This window comes from Protomyctophum parallelum (genome assembly GCF_964188405.1).
Source record: "Protomyctophum parallelum genome assembly, chromosome: 5".
Lineage (NCBI taxonomy): Eukaryota > Metazoa > Chordata > Actinopteri > Myctophiformes > Myctophidae > Protomyctophum > Protomyctophum parallelum.
In genome coordinates, this window is record NC_139702.1 from 55,873,704 (window position 1) to 55,895,421 (window position 21,718).

A 21,718-nucleotide genomic window follows, 5' to 3' on the forward strand; every position below is an offset into this window, starting at 1 on the left:
TGTGCACGCATATGTATGTGTATGCACCTATGTGTGTGTGTGTGTGTGTGTGTGTGTGTGTGTGTGTGTGTGTGTGTGTGTGTGTCTGTACATGCATGTGTGCATGCACCTGTATGTTTTTGTGTGTGCGTGCATGTAATAGCACCATATCTGTGTTTAGACACAACCCATTAATATTGCGTGTGGAGTGGTTGCATAGCCACACTCTAGTCAGCCAGACTCCTTTTAGGAAGTGAAACAGTTCTACTGCCAGCTGATTGGCTATAAGAAAATGTCAGGCACAAACTGGATTGGAGGAACTTCACACCAGCAGAATCACTGCAATCGTTGCGTTAAGGCCAGCATTCGCAGACTGCTTGACAACAAAATAAATTCTTGATGTTAAAGCAATTATTTTGTTACTATTTCAGTTGGTTGACATAAAAACGTTTTGTGGTTCGTCTGCATTAACTGATTGGGGAGAGAGTGCATGGCTGACTTAAATAGCAATTTAACATTTCCTTAGCATGTCCTAATTAGCAAACATTTAGCAAAAATAGATCTACAAGCTCTCAACACATCAAGTTGCAACATAATGTGAGCTTGATATATCTGCTAATTGATGTACATAAGTATACTTTTAAAAGTATTTTAAAGTGGTCCAGAGCCATCATTTCCAATACTGTATATCGCTTTTAGGAGACGTTCATCGCATATTGTACGTTTCAGTCATCTGAAATAATTTGCATCTGAAATAATTTGCTATTATATGGTAAATATCTACCTTCTAACGCCCACCCTCCCCACCACCCCAACTCCTGAAAAGCCCTATACTGCCACATTGGACATACAGTGACAGGACCCCTAGTGAGCAGACCATTGGTAACTCCTAATTGTCTGGGCGGTGACAGCTGCCTGGATTTTAGTCAGACTCGCTGAATGGACGGTGGACGGACACTCAGTCAAAGGAAACCAGCGTGGCATTATGTAGCACTTTCATATGGTTAGGCCGTCCCCAAAGTGTCAAACTACTACTGTGACCAAGCCCCCTCCCCCTCCCACACCGCCTGGCCAAGCTCCTAGCTCCCCGACCCTCTTGTGGTCGCCAGGGACGACCTTCGACTGCAGCTGCCAATCAGCAAGAGCCATGGTAGTGAGTTGGGAGGGGAGGGTGGTCTCAGAGAGAGGAGTGTATTGATTTTCCAGTTAGAGCCTAAGTAGTGTGTGCTATAGGGCTAACGGACAGCCCAAGCAGCTATGTCATTATCAATGAGGCCAGGAAAACGGATCCCTTCGCTCATACTCATTCACCCCCCTCCCGAGATCCCGTCCTTCCCTCATCCTCCATCTTTCCCTCATGCCGTCGCTCCATCCGTTGCATTCACCACTGCCTTCGTCGGACTCTGACAGAGTGCATCCTGGGAGGGTCGATAAATCGCTCAGGCACACCCAACGACAAGGACCGGCTGAGTGATGGGTTTGGATGACCTTTCTTTCTCTCTTTCTCTCTCTCTCTCTCTGTGCGTCTGCTCCTCCATGCTTTCCCAGTAATTATAGCACCTGGAAGACATTAAACGTTTCCTTACCAGAGACGGACTCATTATCATCACGGCCATCATGTGTTCTCTTCTCGCCTTTCCCCGCCTTCCTCATGTCTCCCCCCTCCTTGTCCCTTCTCACCCCGTCGCAACTCTCCCTTCATTCTTAACGTTAACGTCCTGTTTTAATCCCGTCCACTGTTCTCCCCGGTGGAATACCTTAACTTATCAGCCAATTATTATCGTTCCGTTTCCCTCATTCTGAGACGCTTCTTATGTCAAGTCACTGTCCAGCCGCTTTGTGAAAAGACACATGCAAACAATTGGGAATGATTTGAGCCAATTAGGAGAAATGAGGCCAAATAACGGTTTTAAGCTTCCTGAAGCGCGTATGAGCTTTCTAGCCCTACTCTCTCTTTCTATTTCTGCTCCTTTCTTGGGTACGTCCCCATGTGTGCACGTGCACTCGCCCTCCATTTTCCCCTGCTTTATCAGCTCGAATTCACTGCAGTAGCTGTATTCAGTCAGATCTGCTCACTGCACACTGTCTTGTTTTTTGACTGAGCTTTATATCACAAACTATGAACTCATCCTTTGTGGTTGAGGCCAGCGATCCGTCGGTCTGATAAGGAGCATTTGAGAGAGATATGGGGGGTGGGGGGGTGGCGGGGGGTTGGGTCTTCAAAGTCAAGGAGAACATATGGGACGCCGGCGTCTTTTATTGTTTATAGGCCCGTTCTGTGGACAGTCATATTTTGGTCAGACAGCTCATTGCCGCAGTTGACTTATAGCCATGGCTGGATCAAGAGATCAAGGACCTTCTATGGCAACTGTTGAAGATGCTGCTTTCTTTGTTATTGTTTATAGAGGCACCAACCCAAGCCTTACAACAGAGGTGTCCAGTTATATGTCACCGAGTGGTTTGTGGGGACACAGGTTTTTGTTCCATTATGTACAGTATGCACCACAAACGCTTTCACCATAAGCGTGTTACTTTCACCATAAGCCTTTATACATACTTTGTCATACAATGAATAGTGAAAGTAACAGGTCTACAAGCTCACACATCGTGACATATTCTGAACTTGTTAATCTGGTATTTGAGTTAATGTTCTTAGCTCTTTTTTTTTTAATACTGTTTTTATTAGGCATTTATGTTCTTAGCTCTTGTCTCTATTAACAGTACGGACATTTCTCTTCAGTATGACTATTTTTAAGATGATATGGAAATGGTCTTGGCGTTACAGCTCTGACCCTGCTGTAGTGCTATTATTGCTGGCAGCTTTTAATGTTTGTGATCTGGCAAGTGAACCTCATTCAAGTATATAATATCACATGAGAGGGTGTGCTTTACCGTCATTAATGGCACGCCTGTGTCAGGAACAAGCCAATAGGTGAGTTCTGTAAGCTTTTAAGTCAAAGTCACCAGTCCTCTGTGTGTGTGTGTGTGTGTGTGTGTGTGTGTGTGTGATATAAAACCGTTATGATGTTTTCTCCTTTTTCATGCATAGTACTGTATATTTGGAGGCCTACAGTATGTCTTTAAATGTTCGGAGCAATTGAAAATGGAGGACCCCAATGTAAACAAGTCTTATTGTTTTTCTGGGTATCTCAATTATCAATCCTCTTAGCAGACGTTGTATTGAACTGTGCTTTCCTCGAACTGTACTTATTCTACAAACTGTTAATACAATCAATCAATCAGCTTACGGCCTTTTCTTACTAAGTCCGATACTATGCAAACCTCTTCACTCCATGTTGAAAGTGATTTCTCTACATACATTCCTGAAAATGGTCAGAGCAGAATAATTCACCTGTAGTTTCCCAGATAACAACCACAACAAAGCTGACAGAAAACACAAAGATTGAGGTGGTCACAGCATTTTAAAGGGTGAGCTTAGAAATGCCTGTTAAAGTACAGCAGGCAAGTGTGCCTAATAAAGGGGCCAGTGAGTGTAGACGATTTGTTATAGATTATTGTGTTATAGTGATTACATAACATCTGATAACATACATGGATTTGAAATGTGATTAAAATGGGGTAAAAATAAATAAGTTTATAAGAGAACAGACATGAAAATGAGTTGTTGATATTGATAATTAAAGTCGCCAGACCGGTGCCTGGCTGTAAACTAGAGCACCGAGTCAGTAACGATGGAAGTTGGAGAACCATGCCCTACCCGGCTATGCAATACCCGTTGACCGTTGTACCCGTGTCAGAGTACCCATTCCACCCATCTGTCTGTGTCCCTTTTATGCCCATATATGGAGACTTCTGGCTTGATTTGCGAGTGCCAAAATGGCATATAGACACCTGAAATGTGCCATAAATGTATTTATGTATTTGATAGTTTCTGACGGGTTATGTTCCAAAACATCCTCAAGCACTAGGATCCTGCAGCATTCCCTTTTAAGTGGTGGGTTCTGTTCTGTTTGTATGTTTTGGGGACTATGGATGTAAATTTGCTTACGGTGTATTTACACTTAATCCTGCGTATGCAGTTACATAAATCATGTTTTAGTGTTTTTAAAGTGCATTGTCCTGTCCAAATAAACACAAAGTAAACTAGAACTGCACTCTGTCGAGTGCATACTTGCTTGTTGCACACTAGTAGGCCATTTATGGCCTACTAGTGCACAAGCAGAGTGTGCAAGTACTTTCGACCGCTACAAACTGTCAAATCTCAGTAATGACTACTTGTGCCTGATACGGCAGTGGTGCCAGAATGAAACAATGGTAATTGTTTTTATACACTTCAGAAACATAATGTTGTAATGAATACGTAAGTGACGACTTTGGATGGTGACGTATATGTCAATCAGTGCCTCCCAAGACTAAAACATATCGTCATTACGTCACCATCGAAAACCAATTACACTCTTGCATTGGGTCCTTTAATCCACATATTTCTTATGTCATCATTGAATATACTATGTATGTATATGTAATTTGTAAGTTGATTAGCAGTATACTGTGGTTACTTTGTGCCGTACGCAGTCCCAGCCAACCCGCCACTTTTGATGCGTATGCACCGTCCCAGCAAACTGTGCCTGATACGGCAGTGGTGCCAGATTACATACATGTATACACAGGAGCATTACCTTTAATCCTCCCAACACTAAAACATATCGTCATTACGTCACCATCGAAAACCAATTACACTCTGGCATTGGGTCCTTTAATCCACATATTTCTTACGCCATCATTGAGAGATAGTTATACATATACACACCATGTAATCTGGTCCCAGCAAATCAGGCACAATTTGCTGGGACGGTGCATACGCATCAAAAGTGGCGGGTTGGCTGGGACGGTGCATACGAGCCGGGCCAAACTATTACTTGCGCGTTCTGCTTGCGCAAGTAATTAAAGACAAACTATGTAATGACCAGGATGTTGCCAGAGTTGTCACCAAAAAGCAGGGGAACTTTAAATTCCATCCACAGCATGTACCTGTTCTCCACTGAGTTGCATTGGTTCAGCATGTTGTCACTATGTTGTGTGCTTCGTTGCAGTTTTGTGGCCTTTTGCGTGTTGTCTGTGTAAATCCATTTGATAAAGCGCAGAGTATCAGTGACTGGTAATCAGGCAGGACAAGCCAGGGGAGATGATTGCCACTTGGTCAACACGTAGGGACGCATTAGACACTGTCTGCTCCCCAACTAATGATGACTAATGTCTCCCTTCCAATCACTCTCTGCTCTAAACTGGGCTGTTGGGACAAGATACACACACACAGGCACACACCTGCACACATGCGAAGTTGCGCACACATGGACATGTCTTACAATTGCCCTCATCTTGAATTGGTCTGTCTACACCAGGAAACACAAACACACAAACATAGAAAAATAAACTCACACTCACTCTCTTAATGTATGTATACGCTATTGCATTCACATTTTGTTCTAATCATCCAATCGACAAACTAAACTCATTTTCACACAGTCACGTCTTCCAGCCTCTTTGCTCTCAAACGGCTGTGTGGACCACGATACAAACACATACACACACAGAAAATCAATGGCCATCCACTTGAGTTCACACTCATGCTCTCACCTAACAAACCCACCGCACAATAAACAACCCACACGCTCGCAAACCTGACCATTACCATTGCCCCGTCACCACCGCTGACCCGACTGAAATCTCAATGCAACCCCAGCCCGCTGCGGAGCAGACCTGCCCTCACTTTACTAAACACCTCCAGACAAAGAGCCCACCACCTCCACCTCCACCCTGCCCCCTATCTTGCTGCACCTGAGCCTCGCCTCTCCATCATGCTCCATCTCCGGGCTTTGACTGTGGGCCACGGTCTAGGGGCATGTGCCCTCCCCTCATCCCACCTCCCCTCCCTCCCCTTGATTGATCCCCTCTCTCCATCATTTGTTCCCCTTGTACCCCTGCCCCCCCCCCCCGCCCTCGACATTCGTGTCAAAGACAACACTGCAGCCTGATGGATTGGCCTGTTTATGGATGCCAGTCTGCCTGGTAGGCCACTGATATTACACTCAGCACCTGTGTACCTGCTGTTCCTGCTGGCCTTTGTTATTCAGCGGAGGTCATAGAGAGACCCCGGGGTCTTGCGATTGAAGGATCGATGTCCACGTCCCCGGCAGATTGGAAATTGGAATTGTAAATTGACAAAACGGACTCTTACTGGTCCACTTGGTTACATTTGTACACCTCAAGAGTTACAAATGCAGGCTTCACTGTGCATTTCAGATTAAACGTGTGAGGTAGGATGTGTTCTGAATTATCACCTCATTTTCAAAAGGCCTCGCCTTCGCTACTTGTATTTATGAGGGGTGCTAGCCCTTCCTATATACAGGTTTAATGTTTGTCTTGTCTAGACGAACATTAAAAACGCCATTGACAATGGACAGAGTCTAATGTTTGTTTTGTCATTGACACAAACATTAAATGCCATTAACAATGAACAGAGTTCATTGTTCATTCGTTTGTTTTGTCTGTCACTGAGCAAATCGGAATATGATGTTATGTTACGATATCGCGATGATGTAAGATGATAAGGGTTGGTAAAGCGCCCCTCACTGTGATTTTTAGTCTCATAAATACGATGGCCATGCATAGCATTGATTAATGAAAATAAATCAAAACAGTGTTTTTGTATTTTAAATCCAAGGAAAGCTATTGGTATTGCTTTGCTCCCTGTAAAGACATCTTGGTGTCTGACTGGTGAGAGCAGAATGTCACTTTGCTGACTCCTGCAGCTATCCTCCACCATTATAGTTAATGACCCATCCAGTCTGGTTGCAACAGCAGATCCATAGGGACACGCTATGGCATAACCAGTCATGCAAGACTCCTTTATAGGGGACCAAAGCATCACAGGGGTTTATTTGTCTCCTATAGTGGGAAGAGAGAAGGAACGGACGTAATAAAAAATACAATAACAATACTGTAGAAATGTGAGGATGCACGGCCAGCTCAGTTCTGGATGCGCGTGTGTGTTAAATTGCATCGGTCTGTCAATTTTTGCTTAAAAGGTAAAGGTTTACAAACGGGTGGAGGAGGGAAGTGCCGTTTTTACACTGTGTAGACTAGAGTGTAGACTGAAGCCAGAAGATTAATGTGGTGACTTTTCTCAATTGTGTTATCGTTCATCTTGCTATTTTACGCTCTCAATGAGACCATGCATATCCCCTTCCTCATAACAATGATTCACATCTGCATATTCCATTTAATAGTCCAAGTTGCATTAGCTTCACACCAGTTATCACAGTCATATTTAATAAATCTATTTGAAATGGAACATTTGGCCCAAGTTAAATAACATTGCACATTGAAATGCTGGCAACTCAATCCAATATTTATTTGCAAGGAGTTAAGGAGGAAACTAAATATTGAACAGAGGGAGACATTTAAGCATTTATAACTGATTCTTGTTTCACTCATTTAATATGCCCACACAACCCTCTGGTCTGCAAAGTATGGAGTACAGCTTCCAGGTTAAGGTGGTGGTGTCTCTCAATATACTGTCACTGATGACCATACGAGTCACCTTCAGATCCAAACAATTCTACCCCACAGGCCTGCATGAGCCTTTCTCTCTGCCTTCTCTTTCCTCCTGACCCTTCTTCCAACAAGCCGGCCCCAAATTCCCCCCTGAGAGGGTCTGCTTTTGCACCCCACACCAACTTAAGCTGGCGACAATAGCCGGATTAGAGAAGAATTTACTCCAATGAACCTCTGGAACAGCCTGAAAAAAATGTCCCAGCCAACACAAAAAAGGCAAAAGGGCTGCAGGAGATTGAGTGGAAAGCGAGGAGAATGCGATAGGAGCTGGTCAGCGATCTTAACCTGTCTGATGTTTGCCATGGCAGCTTATGATGGAAATAAGGGGAGGGGGAACGGGGCCGGTGCCATTGAGTCTTCAACGACTCCATGAGCAGTAGCATTGGGCTGTCTTTCTGATTTTCTCGATACCGCTGAAAGGCTGAAAACCATACATATTTTCTCTTTTCCTTTCATGATACTAGTGTTTGCTGATGAGCTTGACAAATCAAAGAATGTGTCCTGGTTCCTTTCACCTCCATCTTAACAGGTGCGCTCTAGCAGCCTCACACCCCAGCATCTCGTGAGTTCTTAGATGGCTTGACTTTTGCCATTAAACAAGTAGCTAATGCAAGATTGTGTTATTTTAAAGAAAAATGTTGAGGTGTTTTGTGAGTTTTAGTCAGTGCAGTATAAAGGCAAAAGAAGAAGTGCAGATGGGATGATGTGTTACAGTATGCAGTTGTCATGAGCCAGATTCAAACCCAATGATGTTATGACCGCATCTGTGCCTATGTGAAATATGCTGCTGCATTAACTGTCCAAGCCACAAATGCATCCCTAACAATGATGTAGGCCAATTCAAGTATGTATCAAATAAGTTCCAACCAAATCTCTTCCAGGTGCACAATGTGAAGTTTGCCATGTGGTTTCTCCAACAGGCTGCACAAACTCCTCTCGGTCATTGTCACCGTGCCTAAATATAGTTTGTAGTTGCAGCTTCTGCCACACTAATGGAGCATCAGTCCTAGCAGGTATACAGAGAGCGAAGAGTGCTCATTTTATACACACGTCTACTGCATTTCACGCTCCTCTGCCCCTCACTTATGTCTCCTTATCCCTCCTTTATGTCAGCCATCACCCCTGAACCACTCGCTGTGCCCTCACTGGACCCCAAGGTTAAACCGCCTAAGTCTAAACTGTGAGGGAGGGGAAGAGGAATCACAGGCCTTGAATGGAGCTTGAAAAAGCAAGGGGGGGGGGGGGGGGGGTGGGGCGGGGGGTCTGTACCTTCTGGCTTCTCTGATCCTTATCTCTGTAACTGCAGAAATAAGTTACACTTTCCTTCGTTGTTGAAGGGAAAATGTGTTACGTTGGAGTTGGTGGTTACTGGTGGTGTCAGGACAGAGAAGCTTGTCACGCATAAATAACTAATTTGTGTAGGCCTATATAGACAGTGCATACCTCTGGCAGATAATAATGTGTCTTATTGTCTGTCAAGTTACTCAGGAGGCCTTTGTTCCTACAGACTTTTGCACTGAAGGCTAAATGTTTAATGAATTAATGGTGTAAAAGCTTCCCTTCTCTACCAATTAACCCTGAGACCATAGCAGCATTTTACTTAAATCTACAGAACCCATCTCCCCCCCCTCCCTCCCGCCTGTTCATTTTGAGGTTTTTTTGTTCGAGCTTCAAAAAAGGCTAAGCACCCAAGCAGGACAACGAGTGAAAAGGCTAACCTGTTAGCAAACAGAGCAGAGCGCTAAAGAAGGGTTTAATCCTTATTAGGCTAAATTCAAGCTAAGTGCCCCAAAAAGATCCTTTTCAAAAGTGTGTGTGTGCGTGTGCGTGCGCGATTCTCTTCAGGGAGTGCTGCCTTCAACCCAGCAACGTTTCTGGTACTGAGTGCTCTTGAGCCCTGTAGGCTTCATAACTTTACACTCGCTACAAGCCAGGCCTGTTTATTTTCCTTTAATTCTCTCACACTCCAGCGGCTTCTTAGCCGTGTTTATTTTCTCGGGGCCTTGTAGTTTGTTTTACTTCCCTGGAGGCAGATATGCTCCAATGTGTGACCAGTGATTACAGCTTGAATTAGTTACATGACGGTGGAACAATTGTACCCATCAATCATACCTTGACACAGATCTTCTTGGGTGTATATAAGCAGAAACGGTCGTAGTAGCATTGTCTCAATTCTGTGCAAGTTGTATTTCCATTTGTTTTTGTACAGACCTGTATACAGTTTGATTGTCTTAAGTGCACCGCTATCTGTGTATATGGGAGGTTATATTATCATGTATTATTAAATGACCAAATAGATGTACTATGTTTAATTAGTTGTCTTGAGTTGATTTGAACTGGGGTTTGGGGTCTGGGTCTTTAAGGCTTCCATGGTTCAACAGCCACATAGTAGCAGTGGCTAGTCAGTGGTTACATAGCTACTTCATGGATCATGGAGCCACAGAGACTAGAAGATGTCTGCTGGAGTGTGAAAGTACCATCATGTGGCTGGACTTTACCAAGGTCTCATGATCTTTACCTCTGTAGTGAGGGGGGTACATTCTGCCCCACCGCACGCACGCACGCACGCACGCACGCACACACACACACACACACACACACACACGCATGCATGAACACACACACACGCACACTCCTTTAGTCTTACTATCTTACCATTACCATCATACAGTATCTCTCTCTCTTTCTCTTCCAGATCATTGTTTTTACTTTTTCTCATGTCAACCCGTCTCTCCCCTACCATTTTTGCAGTAATATCTTCATCTCATTCCTCCTTGTCTCTCTAGTTGTGTTTTACTCCCTATATCAGTTGATCTCAACAACAAAATCAGTCTTAATTGGCTCCTGGGGGCTGATATTTGTGTGGGGTGGCATAGGGTTGGGGGCTGCCGGGACTGGCACCATGTCAGCACTCGGCACTGTCGAGGGCCGTGATTGGTCCAGAAGCGCAGGCAACCAGACCCCTCGTTAGTGTGTCCGGTTTCCTCTGTCTCCTCGTTAGTCCGATGAACTCATTTACAGACGGTGTGGTGACAAGGCCTAGTCTGCCAAAATAGAACAGTGGGTGGGGTGAGGGTGTGTAATGGGGGGGGCGTGAGTTGGGAATTAATGCTGATTGGATGTTGGACGCACAGGATTATGTTGATCCCAATTATATTGCTGGAGATTGAGATCCAGTTTATAATTGTGTTCTTGATTCTTTGTGGCGGGAAAAAGTATTTAAGTTTAAAATATCTTCCCATATACCATATTGACTAATTTCAGCATGGGCAGGCGTTCTCCGTGAAATGAAACTGCACATTATGATTGCCACTGTTGCAGTGTCCCACATTACGTCGATTTTGGAGGCTCAAATTGCAAAAAATGCGATTACACGCCATTAATTGCGCAGCCCTCAAGGGTTATAAACTGATGGCCGATGTGCGCCGGCACCAGATGAGTTTCAAACAGGCCCTAAATGTCAGCTCGTGTTAGTCTATGCTTTCATTTTCCTCTGCTGCTCCTATGGGGAAGCACAATGTGCTGCAAGGCTGCCGTCGCAGCCTGCTGCTCGTTGGAGGTGATTTGATTCTTTGCTCATTGAAGTGAGAAGGAGAAACGGCAGGAAAATATCCCTGAAATGCAGCCTGGAAACATAAACTTCATTCTTACAGTATACAGTATACTGTATGAGAGAATGTTGTTCATTTGTATAATGGACACTGTGTGTGCATTTAGGGAGAGCACTTTTGCACAAAGGCCTTGGACCTCAGCATCAAATGAGGCTCATATTTGCATATAAAAGTGATTTGGTATGGTTTGGGTTTCTGTTTTCGCCGTGTGTGTGTGTGTGTGTGCGTGTGTGTGTCTGTGTCTGTGTGTGTGTGTGTGTGTGTGTGTGTGTGTGTGTGTGGGGGTGGGGGGGGGGGGGGGGGGGGGGGGCTGGGGGCGTTGTACTGAGGATTGCTTTGGGAAAATGCGACGCAACAAAAAGCAATTCCACACACTGATAAGTCCACAGCTTTTTCTTTTTTCCCCTATTCAGCTGTGAATTCTATCAAGTCCTCCCAAACGCTGCGTCTCCCTCGTCCCCATTTTGATGTTGATTGATCACCTCTCTTCCTCCCGCTCATTAATTTCATCACCTTATCTCCCACACCACTTCATTTGACCAAAAGGTAATAATAAATCCCTCATCCATTATACTTTAACTGAGGCAGTCATGCGGAAATGCTTAATAACAGGCAACAAATTGAACTTCAATCACCTCATTTTCCTTCAAAGACGCTGGCACGGCATTTTACCAAGCGGTAAAAGTGGTGTATTCAGCCTTAAGGCTCTTGTCTCAGTCCGATTGCATGCTGTTTTGGACTCCACCACATGCTTTGTAAGAGCAACTGGGATTTTCTTTGCTTCTTTATGGGCAGCGCTTCATCTATTCTTCAGTTTGAGGGTCTTATCAGCCCCGGCACACTCACTCGCTCCGGCCTGGCCAGCAGGGACGGCTGCTGAGAGCCTCATTTATCTTGAAGTGCGCTTCTTGATACTTGCTCCGTTGCCCAGCCCTCCACCTCCCCCTTCTTTCAGGGCAGTTTCAATTAAATATCAGTAGGTCGTGTCACCGTGTCCGACTATGTGCTTCTGCCCCACACATGGCCTGTTTTTTCAGGGTAAATGGGGACCCATGTGTGGGGTTTTGAAACAAAGCAGGTGATGGAGAAGGGTCCTTTTGTAAAGAAAAATTACGTAATGTGGCAGCCAAGTCTATGGACTTTTAATGTTTGTTTAGAGCAGTTCAATGTAATTCGTTTGCCAGCAAAATCTATTTAATGTCTGTTTAGTACACTACATGACAACGTAAGATGTCATCTGGCTGATATAAATTCAATGGGCGCCCCTCACTTCACATAAGTGTGATTTTTGTTTGCAATACAGTGGTGGATGTTTTCATCATCTGTGTGCTTGTGAATGTGAATTTGTTTTCATGTGTTCTTCCTCCTTTGAATATGCTAGAGACTGGTGTTGTGATTTGTGTATATGCCCTTGTGTTGTGCTGCTGAGGGTGGATTGTAGCTAGATTGGCACTGTTCTTTATGCGTGCGTGTGTGCATGTGCGAGCATTCGCCGTAGCCACACTCATCCAGTCTCTCTTCATGTGTCCTTCTTCATTCTGTCGTCGTTTGGGCGTCTGACAGAGACAAACGACAGTGCTTCAGAAATGAGCAGCAGCCCAGCGCACAAACAGGTTGAAATGCTCACAGGGGAGAGAAAGAGAGAGAGGTACAGAGAGAGTGAGACAACGAGAGAGAGGCGAGAGAAACCTTCAGATCAGAGAGTACCGCCTTTGTTTTCTGTTTGGCTGCACCCTTACTTTGAAATTCATCCGGTGAAGTTAGAGCGGAATCAATGGATCACTGTGCTTTATATTCAACCAATCAAGAAGGGTGCATTAGCTCCACATCTCCCTTTGAAGAACTCCTCCTGTAGCTTTTAGCATTTCATCTTCATGTTTGACATTTAGAAGCTCAACAACCTAGTTCCATTTTCCTGCTTTTGTATGACAAACGTTTTAGATAATCTGTTTGTGATTCATCTTTATACACTTATGTATTTTTCTTCACTCACAAGTTTTATTCAGAAATTCCAATGGATGACAAAGTCTAGTCACCTCAAGGCCTTGACTCATTGAATAGTCTTTTCAAGATGGAATCATTTGAGTTTTTTTTGCAATAATACAGCCATTTTCAAACGCCACCTTTCAGGTACACCAGCTTATCCAGTTCCACCATTTCTATCCATCATAGAGAAAGCGGTGGCAGCCATAACTCCCGGCTTGGACAATAACCTCTACACAACTGCAATTTGTCCGCCTGTGGCCAGAATGACCAGAGCATTTGAACGTGGCTCATTTATCGCATTCCCTTGTCACCCAGCTCAGCTTTTTCATCTGCAAGGGAAAGGGTGCTGGCGATATAGGTGGGGGAATGATGTTTGAAAATGTTATTTACAGCGTTCCCAGGGACGCATCAGTCCAGCGGAAAATACGATACCCCTGGCCGGCTGGCCAGGCTGCAGTACTGTCATCTCTCTGTGGAATTGGTTGGAGAACGTGCTTCATCAATTTGAGCCTGAGCAAATCCCTGATGTCTGCTGTGAGATCTTCGCATAGACTGCCAGGGGTGAAATAAGTCAACATCCTACCTTTTCAGAGGTGAAAGGTCATTCTTCGAGTACCGTATACTTGAAAATGAGAGTTCTTCATCTCATGCAAGGAAGAAACTGTACTTGAACTGAAATGAAAGAAATTGGTGTTGAAATATGAAGGTCAGGGGCTGACATGTACTGAGATTTGAACGATGTTGTTTGACACGTGAAGCTGATTGGCCACCCTGTCGTCACACAGAAAAGATAAATCAAATTGATCCTCTGTCTGTTTGTCTTCAGAACTCAAATGCTATGTCAGAAAATGACTTGGATTAACGGTATGATGCTTGTTTGAACTTTTTCTGAATACCAAGAAGAATACCAAGAAATTCTGCTGTTGAATATACAGAACTATAACTTACACTCACATGAAGAGTATACATTCTCAAGAAAATGCACATTTTTATTGTCATTCTGTCTTAATGGCAAGTTCCGATCACTTTGATTTCTTTGTGTACACATATGGGGTGTCACAACTCAAAATACAGGTCTCGTGTTAATGTGTTATCAAATCAAAGACTGGTGCTTATACAATATATATCATGCATTTCCAAACGTGCTTCTCGATTATTCAATAAATAATAATACAAAAACGATAGTTGCAGCCCTTATTTACCAAGTTGCGAGAGCATTGAGGGGTTTTGTGACGGGGTTGCCATAGCTACAGGCTAACGGTACATGGTGGGGTATGGTCGTCCTTGGTCCCCGGCCGCTAAAGAAGGCTAGCAGACTGGCGCTAAGGCACCACCAGCCTGCTCCTCCAAGCCACTAATCCACATTTAATTGAACTCCAGAGACTTTGAAGTGAGTCTGTGATGCAGGCAGGTTGTATTCCTCAGAGAGAGACTGTCCTCAGCTGGTGGCCTCCACCATCATGTCAGCCTTCCCTTAATGAGCCCCTTGAAGTTGATGCTAGGTCCTAGCTCGCTAGCTCACATTTGAATAGGTTTTGCATACTGCGGCGTCTAAACCACTCTGTGACAACCTCAACTGACCCTTTTTACACCCTCAATTCCACGTCTCTTAACACCATCCCACCCCCATCTGTAAATCCTTTGAAACAAAACAGAGAGGGGGTGAAACAAAGTACTAGCCACCAAAGCAACGTTAAGTGGGTTGGTACCATGGGCTAAATGGTGGATTAGCCGAAGTATGAATCACAGGGGCAGGGCCAATCATCTGGGTCTGTCAGGCACTATGACAGCCATCAGAACATGTTGTACTCTCTCTGAAGCCCCACTGCAATCTCCACAGGGGCCGATTAGGCTATGCTCATCTAAGTTTTTTAGCTCTAAAGCTAGATAACATCATACTGCTTAACCTGAGAGTCAATGACCTGCTTGGAATTATAGAAGAATTTTTTTTCTAATAGGCTACTTAGCATAAACCCAGCTGTTACCCTCATCTTGATCCCGTTCATATTTCCTTAGAGTCAATACACCATTAAGGTGAATTTGGTTCACTTGACTATTTATGTAATTTATTAGTTATTTAGCTCCTATCACTGTGACTTGCAACTGTAGAACAAGCTTCAGTTCATTAAATACCCACATTACAAGCAAACAATAGACTAAGCAGTACAAGGTCAAATGTACGGCATTCAGAAATAGACCTAGTTGACCAGATAATGGGCACATGATTATGAGTCTCTGTTAACAATCTTGAATTGTACCTTCCTAATATGCCCCGGATATCTGTTCTCATCTGTAATACTGATTAGGTTTTAGTGAACTGAACGCTTCCCCTTTCCTTGCTCCATCACTCCCCTGGGCTGAGCGCGTCTCATTCTCTTGTTAAAGGGATCTCTTTTTCATGGGGGCTGATCAATACAAAGCATTAATCGTAGCGCTCAGGACGACGTGCCATCACAGCATGATAAATGAACTGGCGTGGCCTTCCCTCCCTCCTGTTCGGCTCACGTTCCTCTTTCCTGTCTCCGCTCTCCTCCCTTCTCTGATTTCTTATGATTTTGTGCCCCCCCCCCCTTTGTTCATTCTGTGTCTCTTCCTCTTTCCTTTGTTTATTTATTTTTTCTTTCTGCTATTGTGTGATTACCCAGATTCTGGCCTATACGGAGGGGCTCCATGGGAAATGGCTGTTCACAGAGATCCGCGCTGTCTTCTCCAGACGGTGCCTGCTGCAGAACACGGCCCTGGAGATCTTCATGGCCAACAGAAGTAAGTTGATTCTGTATAGAATAGTGTAGTATTGTATAGAACCGTTTTGATGGAGATGAATCGTCGGGTATCAATACCTGACCCAGTGGGGTCGAAACGTCGTTATCTTGATCCTCCAATAAAGTAGAATACATTTTTTTATTTGAGATGTGCGTACTTCCCTTTGGTACATTAGTTTACTTTAGCCAATACTTCAAGAATGTAAAGACACGCCTGAAAAATCTAACCAAACAGTAATGTAGTTTCATGATTTTTAAGCTCTCTCTCTCTCTCTCTCTCTCTCTCTCTCTCACAGCGGCGGTCATGTTCAACTTGCCAGACACGGCCACAGTCAAGAAGGTAGTCCACTGTCTTCCGCGTGTCGGTGTGGGCACGAACTTTGGCCTTCCACAGACCAGGTGAGAGACACGTGCGGTCGCGCGTGTGTGTGTGTGCGTACGTAAGTGCGTGCACGCACGCACGCACGCACGCGCGCACACACACACACACACACACACACACACACACACACATACTCTTACATTTCTGTAATTTAAGCTTACCACTTAATTAAAGCTTACCAGCTCAATGCCAATTCAGCACATGCTGTTATGGGGATCAGACCTGCGACTTCAGTTACAATACGGTACTCTAAACAGAGCCCTACCTTGCTAATTCGAACCACCTATCGGTCACTGCAATGCACAGTTCCACTCTGTATGGGTTTGTCTTCCTTCCTCAATGATCAGATTCTGTCAGTTGATACTGAACCAACTTGATGGACACTCAGCATCTCGCATATGTTCTGCACTGGTACAGACATTAACCAGCCATGGAAAGACAACAGGGAAGAGATTGAAAAACGGGATAAAAATGACATGTTTGATGGTGAGTGAGTGAAAGTGTAGTGTGAGATGGAAAAGAAGTGCCGGAGAAAGCGCAAAAAAGGTTAACTTTACATCTTAAAACCTGAAGCGTCACTTCATCCATCTTCTCTTTCTCTCTTTGCCCTTTCATGCACAAGCAAACACAAGTGTGCGGGCATTCACTACTCCTGTATCTGTATCTCTTTTCTATTCCCTTGCTGTAGTACACTACAGACTAATTGGCTTCACGCTAACACCATCCACTCTTTTTATTTATCCAGTTTTTTGTGAAACAAATAATGGCTGTGGGCTGTAAGGCAGGATTCCCTGCCTCAGCTCACCCTTTACATAGCTTTACTGGGCTTTCACACCAGAAGCACAAACGTGCATTGTCTGTGTGAGGTGGAGTGCATGCCAGAGAAAGATGGAAGTAGACAACAGAATAAGAGTATTATAAACAGGAAGCAAGGGGTATTTCACTTCTGCATAGTTGCAAGGTTCTTGATAAACGCAGAGAAGCGTCACCTAATGTCTCCACAGCAACAAAATGGGTTTTTGTACTAACCTACAAACACGACAGCTTTGTCTATTTGAAGGCAATGTGGAACCAATCCAGGGTCTTATAATTCCTGGTACAATGCGTGGGTGGTGGTAATGGAGGCAGATGTGAAGTCTGACCACTGTCTGCATGCTTGCAGTTGTGTAGACACCATGTGTGCACCTTCTACTTTTCTCACATGCTCCCAAAAATTGTCATCACAATTCTCATCACCATCTAATAATTGTAGTAATTGTGTCGGAAATAAATTGAGGACAGAATTGTCTGCACATATTGCACGATGCGATTGGCTGGAAGGTGAGCCATTCTGCGCTGTGATTGGCTGCGCATTGCATCGCAACGGTAATGAAATGAGCCAATATACTGTAAGTGGCAGAGGGAGAGATGTCATCAGACATTGCGCAACACTCCCCTCTCACGGCCTGTGGTTGTCCATTATAGGCAATATTATACATATTGTGATGTCTCCATATATTGTCCAATATATATATACTCTGACCACCGGAGAGATGGGTGGCAGCCGGAAATTAGACTGCACCCGGGATCAGTATGCGTTGGTGCCCCAGCCTGTGTCTTCCGTGAGGAAGAAGCCCTTTAGGTGGGCCATGCAAGCCTCAAGCGGAGCCTGCGGCACCACCAAGGGGCAAGGTGGAGCCTGCGGAACCGTTGCGGCTCGAGAATCCACCATTCCTGAATAAAGTGCCTGGTGCTGGGAGTCTGGTGCAACGCACACGGCCTGACCTGGTGAGAGCAGGAGTGGACCTGGTGAGACGTAGGAGGGGCCCGGACAGGTGTCAACCCACAGAGCCTAGTCCTTCCATGTGCCAGAATGGTACCTCCCAGTCCCGGCAGAGTAGTTCGGGAGGAACGGATTGTGTGGCCCTGGTTTTTCCCTAATGGGACTGATTGAGGGTAGCTACTGGGACGTAAGTCAGGACTTGATCACCCCGGCTGGGTCACCTGAGTGAGGGGTATGATGTTGGGAGACCCGAAACCCCGATGACCTTGGGATACATCACTGAGGATACGTCCCAGGTGCATCCATTTATGTATGTATTTTGTTATACTCTTATCATACATCACATTCTGTGCTCCGCTAATCAAATCATTTATGTTCTAAACACACAGACACACAATGCTGGGCACAGGAGGGGCTGGCGCCCCTCAAAAAGAACGGCTACCCAAAGGGGTATGGACTGGTTTATTTTGTAATGCACATAGATTGTGCAATACATTCACTCATTCCCATTTCCCACACACACACATTCATGCACCGATGGCAGAGGAAACCATGCAAGGCATTCCCCCCCCAAGTCCTAACACATCGGCGAAGAAGAGCAAACACATTTTTCTGTTTCCTTTTATCATACTTTTTCAGTTTTTATCAGTTCCCACCTGATGTGTAGGAGTTGTGACTGCTCCAGATTGTACTGAATAACTGCTAGCTTGCATAATATCTTCAGGCTAGGCCTCAAATCTAACATGAACAGTTTATCAGTGCGTACACACTTATGGATGGTATTGTTTATATCCTCAAAAGAGGATGATACGATCTCCGACCATGCAACAACACATACTATGCATTGACCAGTTTCCCTTGGGCTTAACCTTCTTCCAGGAGAAGGTCTCTGGATTGAATTTCCACAGATCATTGAAGTCCTTGACCCAGGATTTGCCTCTAAATATGTACTGTAGAGCTCTCCATTGTAGGCAAAGGCTGAATGATCCTTGCCCCCCTCTGGAAGGAGCTGTGCAGAAGGACTGTTCAGGCAGGAGTTGGTCTCTGTGTCAAACACACTAATGTTGTTGTCGAACCTTTGGTCCCACTCCCTTCCCCCAAATACAAACATCTTTGTCCCAATGATGGTGGCAGAGTGACCAAAGGGAGCATGGGGAGGAGTGCCTCTGGTGTTAATTAAAGACCAGACATTGTGATGGTGTCCAACTTGTAGATGTTAATATTGTATTAATTCCCTATTGTGTGGCATCCTCCATTGATATACATGGCCTTCCCCAAGACACAGGTTGAGTGGTAGAGGTAATACCTCAGCTCTGCAATATTCCCAGAAACCTTGGGCTTGAACCATCTGTGGGTGTCGACATCTTTATTGTTAATAGCGTTTAATGTTTGTGTTTGCACCGTTTGTTTTACATCTACTAATCAACATGAGTTAGACTTTAATATATTAGCGCCCCTCACTTCACACAGGTGTGGTTTTTAATATATATATATATAATTGTTTTCACTTAAAATAAAATGAAAAATTATAACATTGGTTGTAAATAATCAAAACTCAAGTTAATTTCAATTAGGTCATAATAAAGAAGTATGAGCTTCATAGACAATGAAGTATTTTTAAAAGCATTAAATGTAGTAAGTAAGATATTATTTCCTTAATGCCTTTATAAACCATTGCCTCAATAACAATCTACCATACATACAACAACGAAATCCCCAAAAGTTCGGCCCAATAGACAATGACGTGTGTAAACACTTCATTGAAATAACATTGAGAATAGACAATAGAATAGACAACAGGATCCCTTTCTGCTTCCAAACAAATCAGCAACGATTTAACTCATAGGGACATGTCAGGAGGAGATGAAACAAGACACTGGATGTAAATATATTCAGGCATGTACAGTAGACTCATGTTTTTGGCATTAGTGTGGCCAGCAATCTCTTAGTTCCTAACTATAATCATTCATCCATGTCATGACAAATGTAAAGTGTAATCTTTTACGGTAATAATGTTCAATGGTCCATGAAGAAGAATATGTAATGCAAGTTGTGTCAACTCAATTTAGATCAAAGTTGTCATCAGAGATTGACACAATTTACCTAAACTCATCTTCAGTCAGTGTGTCACAGCCACGGACGCTGCTCTGCTCCGTTTATATCTTCTGTGGCAAGGTCACTCATATCCCAACCACTGATATGGTTAAGGGTTTTCTGTTGTGCTTTTTTGCTATTTTTGTGTATTGGAGGCTAAATTTCAATTCAGGGTGAACAAACTTTGAGGAATTGCAAGGCGGTGCATCCCACTGCACTGTTATCTTTCGCACAAGTGCCTTTGCAGTTCTGCTGTGAAAGCACCATTTGTCTGCAGCAGGGCATTTGCCACAGTGTAGTTGCCGTTAAATACTGCGCCATGTTGTCTTAAGTATTCTCTGCTGCGTCAGTTTATTATGAATATACCTATAATGCATGGCAGCCTATAGGCAGCGGCCTAGTGTGACTTTATTATAGGCTGTGTAATCAGTCTCAATGTCAATAATTGAGAAAGTTAGTTGTTGGTATCTGGCTGGTAGCTCCAGCCAAGCAATGTTCAAAGATCCCTTGTGACCTCGCTGGTCATTTCTGAGGAACGGTGTGAATATGATCGTTGTGTTTGCTCTTGTGGTAACCAGGGAGCTAATTGTGTTTGTCTGTTTTATTCTTACATAATGAAGAGTTTAAAAAATACTCTTCAGACAAATGTCTAAAAGCCTGAACGATGCTCTATTCTATTGTATGATCCCAGATGCATTGTTGCCGACAGTTCCTTGTCTCTATTGGCTGACAATGTTGTAGGACAATGCTGGTGCTTTATTTGTGTGTGTGTGTGTGTGTGTGTGTGTGTGTGTGTGTGTGTGTGTGTGTGTGTGTGTGTGTGTGTGTGTGTGTGTGTGTGTGTGTGTGTGTGTGTGCGTGTGCGTGTGCATGTGCGTGCACGTGCGTGTCAGGCTCATTAATCAAGGTATTTTGCCGGCCGGGGGCACCTTGCCTCTTTGACCCAGAGACAGCTGTAACTGGGCATTTTCAGTTCTCTCACCAGCACAACTACACTGCCCCAGAACGAAAGCATCCCTTGACCACAGCAGTGCAAAATACTAGAAACGTGTGCTGCTCGGAGTGCAGATCTCCGCCTGTGTCAGCCGAGGGGTACATGAGGAAACTGCAGGGGAAATAGTTTGTACGGCAGACAGTGCGAGTGTTTGCTTTCGTGGTGCCCCCTACAGACAGAAGTGAAGGTGTCTTTGGAGATGCCTTTAATAGAGGCCTCTCAAAAATGTGTGAAGGAAGTTAGCAGTACTTGCAAACGGTTATCAAAACCCTGTTTTGTGGTCATTGTCACACAATTTGGTGGGGAATAGTCACGTTGTGTCATTTGTAAAAATCGCTTTTAGAGTCAAATTTGGGGCATACTTTTGAAAGCCGATTGTAGCCAATTGGAATGGAATCTGAAAAATACCTGATACATCTTGATCAAATGGAAAATCTGATCAGGCTGTTTCATGGGCATGGTCTATTTATGGGGAGTTGATTCAAATGTTGCTGGCCTTACATTTTGTAGGCAAACACCTCATCACTGTGAACAACAAGCTTTCCTTTGATGCTGCCCAGCAGTCGTTGC

The 21,718-nt window shown here is 44.2% G+C and overlaps 1 protein-coding gene across 7 annotated transcripts in view; it reads left to right on the forward strand.

Moving 5' to 3' along the window:
* The window catches only part of lrba (LPS-responsive vesicle trafficking, beach and anchor containing), a 318,483-nt gene that overhangs the window by 208,148 nt on the left and 88,617 nt on the right, over positions 1–21,718 (forward strand). For all 7 annotated transcript variants that reach the window (XM_083764652.1, XM_083764653.1, XM_083764654.1 and 4 more), the window contains 2 exons: positions 15,800–15,917; positions 16,213–16,315. In XM_083764652.1, coding sequence (XP_083620778.1) covers positions 15,800–15,917; positions 16,213–16,315 — 221 coding nt within the window. The remainder of the gene's footprint in view (positions 1–15,799; positions 15,918–16,212; positions 16,316–21,718) is intronic.